At 41.5% G+C, this 14086-nt stretch overlaps 1 protein-coding gene across 15 annotated transcripts in view; it reads left to right on the forward strand.

The window, feature by feature from the left end:
• The window catches only part of LOC116846543 (TLD domain-containing protein 2), a 190848-nt gene that overhangs the window by 141503 nt on the left and 35259 nt on the right, over window positions 1–14086 (forward strand). For 10 of the 15 annotated variants that reach the window (XM_032820504.1, XM_032820507.1, XM_032820503.1 and 7 more), the window contains 8 exons: window positions 1346–1574; window positions 5886–6043; window positions 6133–6522; window positions 6605–6805; window positions 6900–7253; window positions 7334–7485; window positions 9099–9262; window positions 11229–11391. In XM_032820504.1, coding sequence (XP_032676395.1) covers window positions 1346–1574; window positions 5886–6043; window positions 6133–6522; window positions 6605–6805; window positions 6900–7253; window positions 7334–7485; window positions 9099–9262; window positions 11229–11391 — 1811 coding nt within the window. Of the gene's footprint in view, window positions 1–1345; window positions 1575–4566; window positions 4752–4865; window positions 4887–5758; window positions 5781–5885; window positions 6044–6132; window positions 6523–6604; window positions 6806–6899; window positions 7254–7333; window positions 7486–8157; window positions 8329–9098; window positions 9263–10224; window positions 10495–11228; window positions 11392–14086 lie in introns of those variants that run through there. The other 5 variants (XM_032820516.1, XM_032820508.1, XM_032820509.1 and 2 more) reach the window with 5 other exon arrangements.

Genomic DNA, 14086 nt, shown 5'->3' on the forward strand with positions numbered 1-14086 from the left:
AACGGCATTTTTATCGCGTGCGATCTCGTCAAGAACGTGTAGGACATGGCGGGATACGCTCTCGCGTCTTCTGGTGCACCTGCGGGTGGTCCCGGGTCGAAAAAAGAAGGAGGAAACGAATATCGAAGATAAGTACCTCCAAGTGTGGCCAAGTGTAACCCGCTTGCAAGCTGAGCTGCGAGTTTTCGCGTTGTCTTCGGCGAGTAAGAGAAAACCAATTCTCCGAACACGTAGCTAATCTTGGACATGTTTGTTGTCTCGGTCTTTTAATACGAATAATCAGACTTTCAACGTACGCGGCAAAGAAGAATTTAGTTGGATTGACCAAATGTCTGATGAAGTATGAACGAATAGTATTCGTCCAAATTAATAGGATTCCTGGTTTATCAGAAATCTTATTTAGTCAATTTGAAAATGTACATGTATTTGCTTGATATATGTACATAGATTTTATGTTGAAAGTTTACATATTCGTATCTAAAGGCCCAAATAAGAATATTCAGGATTAGATATTTGTTTATTGGCATTGATAGTTTAGACGTTTTAGCATACTGAGAAAAAGAAATATCTAAAAAATTTTACTCACTTACCGTACCTTTGGTAATTCGATCAGTAGAGTTAAATTTTTGTACAATCCACGTGGCAGTCAACGTGTCAATTGAAAGCAACTACTTACTAAGTGACACGAATTTACTCAAATTTATGATTATTACTTCTTCAATTACGGAAAAAGAATTTCCACAATTTACGTGTTTTATCTTCAAGCACAATTCTGATTGTTCTTCCACTATTATATACTTAGAGAAAAAATATCTAAGAAATAAAGAATATTTATTCGGTGGGCACTAAAAACACATTCACTTAAATCTAAATTCTCTTATTTACATAAAATAAACCGCTTTCATGAGAAGCCACGGTTGTAGGAAAATATGTATTTTCTTATCAGAAAAATATTGAATATTAGCGCAAAAGTAAACACGTCGTTAGTAAACACGTCGTTAGTATCCGCCGAATAAGTATTATTTGTTCCTCAAATATATTTTTTCTCTCACAATGTTTGCTCTCTTTGTATTTCATTAGGATATCGCGAGAAATTAATTTCGCGCCGTTTTGTTTGCCATTCGTCGCGTATCCCGCCGGCGTTTCCATTTACTCGATTAAACGGGTGCGTCGAAGTGCGCAGTTTCGCGGGCGCCAGGCCCGCCGCGGGCTGACGATGACGTTTTCGTCGTTGTTTGCACGGGACGCGGTTAAAGAACGAGGGAGATGCGAAGAAAGTAATTCTCTGGAAGAGTCACACTTCCCGCTGAGACGCTTAATGACATGTTTGCCTTCGTAATTACAGGTGGGCGACAGAGACACGCTCACGTCGGTGGCGGCGAGATTCGATACGACACCGTCCGAGCTGAGCAAATTGAACAGGCTCGGAAGTACTTTCATTTATTCCGGCCAGCAATTATGGGTGCCGGCGAAGGGGGAAGGACGCCCGGGTGGCGGAACGACCACTGATGCGCCCAGCCCCGATCCTTGTCACGACCACGAGTCCCAGGACGATCTACCGCCCGAGGAGAAAGGTGATTCTTAAGCGTCATTTTGCTCAGACGTGTTATTGTTTACCCGAATAAATATTTCTTACTTTTTTATTTTCCTCAGAGTAATGAACGATAACATAAGTTGTCTTTCTCTCTCTCGTAAAAACTTGCGAGTATCGATCGAGATGTTAAAAGGATTAAAATCCATAAGCGTATCTCACTTGAGCTTTTCACGCACCGAACTGAAGAAGTTATCGTGGACTACTCGCCGGAACAGTCCACAATCTTCCTGTTTACGCAATCACGCTTATGGATTTTAATCCTTTCATCTCGCGGACATCTCTTATTCGGGTAAATAATAACATGTTTAATTAAATCTAAGTTCTTTTAAGTAGAATAAACAATTGCTCTCATAAAAAGTTTTAAAGGTTTTAAGAAAATGTATTAATAATATATTCAGCTGAATCTAAATTCTTTTAAATAGAATAGAAAGTCAAGGTTTTAAGGAAATGTATATTTTCTTATTAAAAAAATGTCTTGTATCGATTCAAGCAAATATGTCATTCGTGTTCACCGAAGTACTTATATAGTACTTATTTTTTAGATTTTATTTTTTCTCTCAATGTATACTGAGAATACCAGAATCTTATCGAAGGATAAATCACGTACATTCGCTCGCCGTTTGTAACAAGTCGCTGAGGAGCAAATAATTAATCGAAATAAATACACGGGTCAACTCGACCGTTTGTTCCACTCGCCGTTAAATACGTCGTCATCGTCGGACCTTACGTGGCAACGAATGAAATACGGCGATCCCGTGCGTTGTAACTGCCGAGGCTAAAATCGTCTCTCGCATCAGCGGGTGCTGGCCACGTGTCCTGGCGGTTGTCAAAATGACTATTTCTCGCGAGACCGTTATATAGCCGCGCGCTGAAATAAATCCAGACTTGAAATTATTGTTTATCGCCGGTACGAAATCGTCCACGTGTAACACGTGTGGCCGACTAAAGTGCTTGGAAGGTCCGTCTGTACCGGAGTTGAGGAGCGACACAACCCGGCTATGAAAGCGGGATCCGTCGAAGGACACGTTTTTCTTCTCGTGACGTAACGCGCACGGGGGCGAGCGATTTTATTCTTACTCCTCGTTTGGATCCGACTGATTCCGTTTCGTCGATCCGCGCGACGACAACGGTGACGACAACAGCGTCGCCCGGAGTCCTGTATCCTGTTGCGCATTATGCTAACACGCAAGACAGATTTAATACGCGTAGCGCGCGGCATGAATAATGCAGCAGGTCCCTGCGGAGCTGGCTGAGCTACGCCCGGGTGTGCGATACGCACTAGATCGGCTCACCTGACTAAACATATCCAGAAAAGAATTGGGATATCGATATTATCTGACTGTGTATACAAAGTCGGCCGCTACGAATGAATATTAATGCGCCGTCACGCCGCATTACGTGTTGTCTCCGGATCCAGGCAAGAGAGACAGACAGGGAAGTAGAGAGAAAGACAGAGGGAGAGGGATCCGCAGTAATGCCATTGTGACTAACCGAGCCTTTTTGCCACGTTGTTTGCCCGTCGTCGTCGTCGTCGTCGTCGTCGACGACGTCTCCGTAACACGCACACGTTTGAAATCTCACGTACACCTGTCAATTATCGTTGAAAGTAGATAGTCGAGGCGTCCGTTTGTCGGCGCGGACTAATCAGAATAATGTTCGGCAAACTCGTTATACCTCACCCTTACGTCCCACGTGACAGAATGCCCGATCATTCGGAAGTTATCGTACTTTTCAAGGTGAATCCAACGTGAATCTTAATATCTTAATATCGAATCTTAATATGGTCGCTCAGTCGAAAATTTTGTAGAATTTAATTAAGCGAAATAATATTCTTGAACTTTGGCGTGCTGAATCCATACAGAGAATTCATACAAACACGGATGAAATAAACATATGTGATAAAAATTCATATATGGAGAACATATTGTGGTAAAAATTGCAACAAAATTTTTTAATTTTGGATCGTATAGAAATTATGACCGAAATTATTATATACTTGTTGAAAAATATTAGACACGTTTGACTTTTTCTTACAAAATTGATGTAATTGAACATTATTTTATATAATATTTGGTAGATCGTCGAATTTAGTCTTTCTATAGCAATTTATACTATACTGTTATTATAGACCAGTTTTACAAAAAAATACTGCAAATGAAATGTAACTTTAACGTCATTTTTACGTCTGTTTTCTTACGTGTACACAGAAATGATATCATGATTTTTTCTCATATAAATTTTTTTTTCAATTTTACTATGTTTCTCTAGTGACAGGAGTATCGGTAAGGTCTACCTTGCTAAAGAACATAACAAATTCTCGGCAGCACATTCTAGTTAGTAAACTACAAATCATTTCATATAAAATGAAAGAACAATCAATTATTGCAGAACGTCGATTTATTTCGATTAAAAATTCTCTGATAATTTTTGCTACAACACATTCTCCCCGTGTAAATGTATAAATTCTAAAAAAATTGATATGTCAAATGTCTAGAAACGTTGAGACATTTTTTACAATATGGAAGTGATGTATTCTTTTCTGTGTGGTATATCTCTGCTTGCAACGTACGTATATTGCTTGCATGTGTATTTATAATGTATGCATCGCGATAATAATTACAATATACGCCTCGCATATGAAAGTATCTAATTTCCGGCTAGACATGGTTCCCCGAATTATTCGCGAATGATAGCCAATTAATTTCTGCATTGTACATTCACGCGAAGGAAATATTAGCGCTTACGTGCCGAAAATAATACTCCGTTCTCCAACGTTACACAATATTCGTGACTCACGGACGCAAGTCGGCCGTTTAGCGGGACAATAGCCGAACAGATTGTTATGCACACTTGCTCAAACTTGAAGTTTATTTGTGTCTTCTTCGCGAGCACGGCCGCTCCGCCGTCGCCGCCGCCGCCGCCGCCGCCGCCGCCGCCGTCGTCGTCGTGTCGCATTAGTCGCGCTATAGCGCGTATCATGCACGCGATCGCAATATTCGCGGAGCGCACGTACATACGTCGTCACGTTTTGCAATGTCGACATGCGGGGAAGAGGACGACGGCGAGCGACGTTTCTCGTGGACTTATATCTTTTGTAATATGCTACTAGAATGGCCCGCACGGCGCCCGCCGCGGAAAACACAATTTCGTCACGGAGGTAACTTCAAGTTCTGTGCAAGTGACGCGGTAGCTGTATCACATCGTATGTAAGAACTTTTGCACATCAGGAGTACGGTGCCCGAAGGTTCCCCGTCGTGGAGAAATCTAGGCTCTGGTGCTTTTGGAACGTCCTGTATGTCGCCTTGGAGTTTATCATCACTACTTTATCACTCTTTTCGCATATATAATTCATTACGCTCTCCCTCCGTGTTGTCGCTAACACAAAATCAGCAGACGCTGCTCGGTGACGCGATATTTTCGATCGCATAAATCGATCTCGGAAGAGTTTTCGAGAGATTACGAGACGGATAACAATACAAAAATTGTCATTTCAATTGTTCATTTCAAACTAAAATCAGTTTTAATTTTTTTGTTGAGATTTCTCGAGTTACATTTGCGCTCATGTCTTGCGGGACTCTTTTCGCAATATTTTATTTTCCTACAACTTTCGTGTAAATTCGAAAATCCGGAAATAAGAAAACATCTGGGAGCGTTTGCATCGCCCGGTATACCGTCAGCTGATCGACCACGGCGCAAAGCGCGCTTTAAATATGGTACGCGCCAAGCTAACCTAACCTAACCTAAGTCCGCATGCCTGTGTAACGATGTCCTATGTAACAGCTGTGATACCGTGGCAGATGAAGCTCCGGTGAGATTACTGATTTTGTCGCAATTGTACATGCATGCGCGTCGCGTTGCGATGAATAACGAGTCATCGGAATTTTCTGTGAGGTTAGGTCGAGCCACTGACGTGTGCCGAGTGGGATGTAAATAAGCATCAGACGGCTTACAAGCCTTCCGTAAAGCGCCATTAGATAACCGAGCTCTGTATCGTTTTAAACATCATGAGACATTGAATCGAGATCATTATCAGCGCTCGCGCTGCTTGAAAGTGATAAAGGTTAAAATAAAGTGCCTATTATCATAGTTTTTTTTTCCTTGTGCCATCATAAATGACGCGATCATGAAGTGCAAAGTCGTTGTACGTAGGAGACTGTCGAGAAAGATCAATCTGGGACATCTTATGGTATAATGAATGTAACAGTATGCACATACGTGGTTTTATGATAAGTGTGTGTTTTCACTTTGGCTCTGTTCTCCTCTTCTAAAACTGCTTGGTCTCTTTCCACAGAGCTCCTGGACAATCTGAGACCAGTGTCACCAAAGCCAGGCCATATGGAGCGCATAAAGACACCCCTTGGGACTTCCAGCGTAGGTACAGAGGAGGATGAGCAACCATTTAGAGAAAGGTTTCTCAAGATTAATGTTCGGCATATCACAGATGGTCAGGTAATGTTTCTTTTGTGTCTCTCTTCTAATAAATAGCATTTCCATATGAGCTCTTTGACATTTCCACTGACTCTTGAATATTTTTACAGGGTGTGGTAGGTGGTGTGCTGTTAGTTACGCCAAATGCAGTCATGTTCGATCCAAACGTGTCAGATCCTCTTGTGATTGAGCATGGTGCTGAGTCTTATGGGGTGATTGCACCAATGGAGTTTGTAGTCAACGCTGCGATTTACTATGACATCGCGCACATGAGAGTCTCCCACACCGAAGCCGGTAATTTGGATAAGAAACCTGAGATTTACTACATGAAGAAACCCCAAGTGGATAATCGTAAGTGTCAGTCTCCGGGGAAAGAGGAAAATTTCCCTGAACTGGCGGGCGACGACAGTGAGAGCGTATGTAGCAGTGCCGAGAGAGACGGCGATGCTTTTCCAAAGGCCTTTGAACGAGAGCTTGTCACTCCCACAAATCTCCAAACTGTACGTATTTCTTCAATAGTAGTAGTGAAGCCAAGTTCTCTGCTTTAACGAGTAAGCAACGTGAAAATAACATTTGTTGCAGGAGGAGACCTCAACCTCGACCAAAGATAAAGAGAAGGAGAAAGATAATGGCGAGAAAGAATTTTGCAGCGGCGGTCAAGGTAGCAGAACGTTAGAAGAGCGTAGACGCTCTATGCTGGATCATCATTGGGCAGTTCCTAGCAAAGATCGGAATACATTTTCTGTTGACGATGAACAACAAGACTCGCTAAATTCCGATAAGGTGAATATGTCTTTGTCATGAAAGAAGGGTGCAAAATCATATGAGTAATTACGAGAAGAGATGAACAAAACCGACATATAAATAATTACAACAGGCGGAGCCGGCGAAATCAAATGCCATTCCTGAGGACGAAGAAGGATCTCTAGTCAAATTGTCGTGCCATGATTCTGGTATCGATATCCGCGAGCCGAATCCACCTATTCCGATAGTACAACCTATGCCATCGAAAAAGGTGTATTCAGACGCGGATATTGTATTATCTTCCGATTGGGTCCCTCCAATAACGATAGCACCAACGAACATTACGGGCTCGTTGGAGACAGGCTCTGCTATTAACGGCAGGAAAAAGGCCAGCTCGGTGTCCTTTAGTTTAGAGAGTAACGCGGAAGAGCAAGAGAAGGATGAAGAACACAAGGAGGACGATAAACAGGAAACTCGGAGGAACAAGGTATGTTTATAAACTCAGCGTTCACAACGTAACAGAGATTTTCTACATGGTATATCTCACATACTCGTTCTGGTATTTAGATGCTGAAACGTCTATCGTATCCGCTGTCTTGGATGGAGGGTTTAACTGGAGAGAAAGAAGATGAGAGCAAATCCATTTCTGATAAAGTGTCGAGCCTTCCGAGCAGCGCGGATTCCCATCACTCTTCCGTCTTCAGCAAAGTTTTTTCAAGGTGAACAAATTTATATCACACGTCGTATTCGCGATTATGCGAATCTAGCGTTCGAGTTATTTTCAGTACATGACATGATTTTCACAAGCGCTTCTATATCTCTTTATTCTTCTCCTTTTCTATGTTAAGAGTGAGCAAACGCGTTCCTACAAAGGATTTGCATATATCGAAAAGACAAACAGTCTTATCGCCCAGAACTTTTGTTCTGTGTGACGTAACTTTTATTTATCACTTGCTTTTTGCTAATTTTTTAGACAACATAGAGTACAAATGAGGTTATCTCGTATGATCAGTTACGCCTTATGCGCATCGCTTTTTTGCGTATAGAGTCAACTTTAAAAGTTTAATTCTTATGGGATTAGTGTAGCCTCATTTGTTGTAACAGCAAGTAAATTAGCTACTTGCGTAGAGTGAGAGTGGCTTCTTGCATATGAGAACTATTGCGAGATACAAAGTTTGTGGAAGGAATGTGTAACTGCGAAGGTATACGCAGAGATTTAATCAGTCAAATCGTTCTCGAAAATTTTTAAGCTATCGCCTGTGATCGATCGCGATGTCCAAAAATCGAGGGATCTTTATGTCGTGCTTAACGTTGCTTTTAGATTTCACTAACGCTTTATTGTCATTTCTGATGTAACTAACAAAAAAATATGTAATGGTGGTGGATAAAAGCTCGCCGATCAACCTGGTGAGTGACTTTAGCTCGGGCCTGTTTGCTAAAACCCCCAGCGAAGAGAGTGGCGGGGGCGGTAGAGCGGGTGGAACTCCTCCGCTCACCGCCTCCTCTCTCTCCCAGGACTCCAGCAATCCTCAGTTCTCACCTGGTCCAGGAGGCCTCATCGGGTGAGTCTGGACCCGATCGTGACCCTACATTGTTGTATCCCCTTTCTCCCTTTATCCCGTCTGTTTTTCACTTGATCTTTACTCTTTACTTCGTCCATTTCTGTATTTGTACTTACTGTTTCGTGAACATTTTATTTCGGTAGAATCCTCTCGCACGTTATAATCGTTGTCGGATCAATATCGCGTTAGTTGAAATATCGTGAATATAAAATATCGCATAGTCAAGTATGTTAGCCGTGAGCTGCTGGCGATTCTGAAAATTGAATTTCAAAATTCCGGAGGATTCTACAATTCAAACGCTTCTCCCTCCTGTACACTCTTCCATTGTTTTCGCTCGTTTTATTATCAAGACACTCTGGGATTGAGGCTCCTGCTTTCAGGTAAATCATACTATTTGCCGAAAGATCGATTAGGTTATAGACACTACCGATACTACTCTCCAGACTGCTTACAGCCAACACACGATCAATTTTACACAGTGTTTAGTACCCCCCTCTCAGCAGCTACATGATTTATTTCGCAGTGTATACTGGATACGCCTTGATTGTTAATCCCCCGTTATGTTATTGTTATTATTAATGTGTTATTACATACGTCGCTTCTGAACCACGAGTATGTCCGAAAAGTATTGCATTTCAATGAGACGTCGGGCAGCTAGTTAACGCGTACTTGTCGTCCAGAAGCGTCTGGAATGTTGTTTTACGAGAAACTCTCTTTCTCTCTCTTTCTCTCTTTGCGTTATAGTTATTTATTTACATATCTGCTTTCAGGCGCTCGTCCGTGGGTACTTTTATCAGGCAACAACCATTGACATCCTCCGGCAGCAGTAGCGTCGACAGCAGTCGAGGCAGCAAGACCTCAACGGCACCGCGATTGGACTATCGCAGCATGGTCTCGGTCGAGGATATGCCGGAGCTTTTTGTGAGTTTCGACAGTAAGTATCGCGATCGTATGTCATAGGAGCTCTATTCGTAACATACTTCATGTTTATCATCGGAATGGACAGTCTAATGATCGTGAAGACATATATTACTCCAACAGACTCTCCTTTCACACAGAACCCTCATTACTCTTACGTTGTGATACGTTATTGACATTAGCAATATCGATGGTATACGATGGAAAGAAACGAGCGATGATAAGGATGGCAAACGGGATATATACATTACGCACTGCACTTGCCCGAGCGCATAGACAGCTTTTTAAACAGTGTTGTTTTGCCACTTTATCGTCCCACTCTTAGTATCTCGAGCGCCTTTGGCTGTAAATTATTAGGGTTGTAGTGTGGGAGAGTAATCTCTCTCATGATTTCTAAATTTGAAATTTTCCTCGTTTCACATACCACCAGGTACTTTTTATCGAATTATTTCGTAACCAAATGCGCTTATCTCGCTACAGTAGTAGTTTACTGTTGTTTTAGACTGTATTTGTTTTTCATTATCGGTTCGTGTATCATTCCATTGAATTTACTATTATCGCTTTTCTTCGATATACGAGACGTCTGTCTGGTATAATTTGAGAGAAAGAAAAAGCGAGAGAGAAAGAATGTTCGCACTATGTAGAATGTATATTTGATGTGGATAAAATTCATCACGTATGGTCATCGATCACTTAGCTTGGATTCTGATATCACTGATACGTTAAATATATATTTCCACAGACGGCATCTTAGTATAAAGATTCAACTGGACAAGCATTTATACAACATTTCCTCTGACAAAACAAATATATACGAATACATCTCCAGAATTTTGAAACCCTTTGTGCCGCTGCTGTCAGTTTGAATTGCATGCAACGAGCGCGCGTCTTGTTTAAACGACTCTTTACTTGCTACTTTAATACTTATACTCAGCATCAAACTTTCGAATTTCACGTATATTAATCTCTTCTGTAACAATCGAGCGGTCGTACCGCCGTCAAGCTGCGCCTCTGTCGCGGGACGTTCGATCGTTACAGATTCCAGTAGTAATCTGTTTGTACGTTTCCGCATATAGATTGCTCAATCATCCTTCTATCTTTATTTCCAGTAATATTTTGTCTATTTCAGATTAGCACAACGGGTTTCATCATTTGGCTAGCAATAGGTTCATACTAATGCAGTAATGTCATTTGTTTCTGTTGTCCCTCTAGTCCAAGCACCTAATTTTCCCGAACTCGAAGGCCTGGGTAGGTTCATACAGTATTAGCTTGCTCTTTTCTCCTTGTGCCACGATCTCCCGATTTTTCGTTCGCCTCTCTTTCTTTTTTTTCTTTCGCGCGTCAACTCTCGGCGTGTCGTGCGACGTTATTTTTGTCTGCTCCTGATTTTATATTGCCATGCATTAAACATGATTTGCGCAACTATCTTGCGGACGATTATACACCGCGTCGCTGCGATGGTGTTGTTTCGATTTCATCACGATTTCTTGCTGCACGTGCATTCTGTCGAATTCTTCTGCAGTGTAACTGTGCGATCGAACCACTAATATTATTATATTTGTCGTCACATTGTTACATCATCCTTTTTTTCACATAATAATTCTTACTCTGACACCCCCTACTCTACTCACTCTGTTTTATGGTAATGCGCTTGCCTCGTTTTCCAACTTATACGTGTTTTCAGTCTGTTTTATGTATTTACATGTGATTTGAGTAGTTGTTAAACAAACGCGAAGAACCGTCCGAAGTATAACAGAGAGCTTCTTATTATAAAGAGATCTGTTTATTATAATGAAATCATGAACCCTACCTGTCGCCTATTTTTTCGCGGACTATATATATATATATATATATATATATATATATATATATATATATATATATCAGATGTAAAGAAAAATCGGTCGATTTTATCGACTAATATCTTTACTTAAGCGAGCTGTGCGATCATGATACTAATGTATATCTTCTGAATTATACAGAACTGATCCCACGACCGGCTCGTTCCTGCGAAGACCCACCATTGTACCTGAGACTACGCACAGGTAGACCGAAGGACAAGAAGATACCGCGTTCTACGCCGATAATGAGCTACGGGAAGAAGAAGCTGCGTCCCGAGTACTGGTTCAGCGTACCGCGCAACAGGTAAGCGCTCTTCGTATTTCAATAGAGCGTAGACCTTTTGCGCGACATAACGCATTGCGACGACGTCGTCGAGTTGCGATTACGCGTAAATTCTAGGGAATTATCGTAATGCGATATGTAACGCACGTGCTGTCATTACGACCGAGCTCGAGACGCCGTGAATTTTCACTTGCAGATTTCTCGGATTGCATTACATGTTGCGAACGTTCGGAGCGTTTGAGCTCTATTTTCTCGGAGTTCTATTTTATTATAAATTACACGTAATCTCTTAGAGACAAACAATTGTATTATTGGCTAAATGAGTGAGTTAATTTCTATCTGAAGATTCTTTCGGCAGGACTCGTTTAATATAGTCCCAGTTTTTGTCTAAAAATTCGTAATCAGTAAGAAACCTAGTGACCTCCGATGTGATTTCGATTTCTCAATATTCTTTTCGCCTCGTGGCCGCCGTAAAGTTGTGCGTGTAATCGGGAGAATCGCGCTCTTCGGAATTCGGCGCATTCCTGAAATCCGTATTTTTACGTCATTCGTTGTTTTTCTTACGGCTAACGAGTTCTCGTCGAAGAGGAGAAAAAAGCAAACGGGCGCCACGTAGTCCGCGATAAGTCAATCGGTCGGTCGTGCCAGAATAAATATTCGATGACGGGAGGTTTTCTTTTTTTTCTTTTCGAATGGAAAGGCGCGCGGTGAATTCTCTTCGTGCGAAAACGCTCTCGCCGTGTTATTTTTGTATATATGGTCGGCGTGCGCATACATCCGCGAGCGGCGGCGGCAGCAGCCAGAACATTACGACTGGACACGTGCTTCTTTTCGTGGGGGGAATCGCAAAATAGATTTTCGCCTCTGCCGCCGGATCTTCTATTTATACGCCCGCTGATGCTCGATCAAGGTTTACCGCGCCGCGGCTGGTGTTTTGCTTTCTTCGGGCTCGCGGATGCATTTAAAAATCAGCGGAGTGACGAATGAATACACTTTTTGTTGCGTTAGACATAACACTGTCGATTGTACAATCGCGTCAAATCAAACGGGGGGAATGTCGCAGTCGCTTCTGCGGGAAGCGTCGCGTAACTTAAGGCCCCTTGATCTCGCCTGCAGCGAAACCCTGATGAATGATCAGAAACGAAAGAACGCGGTCCAAAATTCTTGCGTATTTAAAATAAAAAGATGTTTATATAAAAGCACATTTTAGATTGCTTGAGCACCTGAAAACGCTCAAAAACCTACTTTATTTTTTATCTTAATAGTTAATAGCCTTAAAATTAACGAGCAGTTTTCTTCTTTTAATTTAATTTTTTTATCTTGTCGCGTTAATTCTAAAGCTATTTATTGACTGTCAAAAGGAAAAGATTTTCGGAGCACTTTACAAGTATGCTTAAGCGATCTGCAGTGTCGTTTGGTATCTTTTTGTTTGAAAATAAGACGCAAACATTTTTGGCATGTGTTTTCTTGTATCTGATGTCATCAGTCCAGGATTTTGCAGCAGTGGGACCAGGAATCTTAATATAGTGTGACCAGATTTCCCAGCACCGGGATTTCCAAGTCCGGGATACTTCATAAATGTGTCGAGCGTGGAGATAACCAAATATTTATAGACATATGAAAAATAATTTTACCACGTAATGAAGACCTACTATCTATCTATAGTGAAAATAGAAACTAAGATAAAACTGTTGTTATTCATACTTAAAATTAAGAAGTTACTATAATTGTCAGAGTTTAATTCTTTTGAGGTCTTTTTTTGTCAGAAGTACTTTAAAAATCTTTTGAGTCGAGTTAAACCAAGACAGTTTGGCCGAATTCAAGACCAATCGGCGTCCCGAATAGTGTTCCGGAAAATCCGAGAGAAAGAATAAAAACCCGAGACTGTCCCTGGGATTTCTGGTCACTGTACTATCGCCGGAGTCATGCTTATCTCGTTTCGTATTGATATACATGGAAAAAATATTTTTGATTTCCATTTCTGGGAAAAAAGATCGATGCGAAGACAGCCCCGACTAAGATATCGATCTCCATTCGCGGAATTTCAAGTCGGTCGATCACACGCGCGAATCATGCATCATGATATCACGTAAATCTCTCGCGCGGGCTGTTCTCTTTTTTTGGCGACCATTTGTTTGTCACGAAAGCTATCGGCTGTTTCGCGGTATTGCGCGATCGCATCGGGCAATAATACACGATTAAGATTGTCCCGAGTGCTCGCGCCAGATCAAGATTTATCGAGGACGACCTATCGATCCCTTTTCCACGTAACAATCTGCGTTCTAGGTGAACGACTCTTATGTTATTGATTAATTGCGAAATTACTAAGAATAGAAATTTTAGTGGTGCTCTCGTGATTGTCACAAGATTGTCAAAATTGACGCCCGTTGATATCGGCAACATGATAACTGAAGCGAACAAAAATTGGACTATTTCGTCGCGTCCTCTATTATTCAGAAGAAGGAAAACTGAGCATAAACAGATAAAGTAAATGCAGCAACAAATAGATAAATTGAGTAATCGCTTTTCTTGACGATATTTTTCTCCGTGATACGCGAATCGCCGCGCCTTTGGCGATTGAAACTTGCGTTGAACATTAAAGTGAAAGCCTCAAATCTAGTATTAAAATAGTCGATAAAAATCTGTCGACGTGCGACAGTTTTATAAGTTAAAAATACAGTCAGATAAGTTAAAAATTAAATATCTCAAGAGGGCA

The sequence above is a fragment of the Odontomachus brunneus genome, unplaced genomic scaffold (genome assembly GCF_010583005.1).
Source record: "Odontomachus brunneus isolate Ranch 3 - 2012 unplaced genomic scaffold, Obru_v1 Obru_scaffold_065, whole genome shotgun sequence".
Classification (NCBI taxonomy): Eukaryota; Metazoa; Arthropoda; class Insecta; order Hymenoptera; family Formicidae; genus Odontomachus; species Odontomachus brunneus.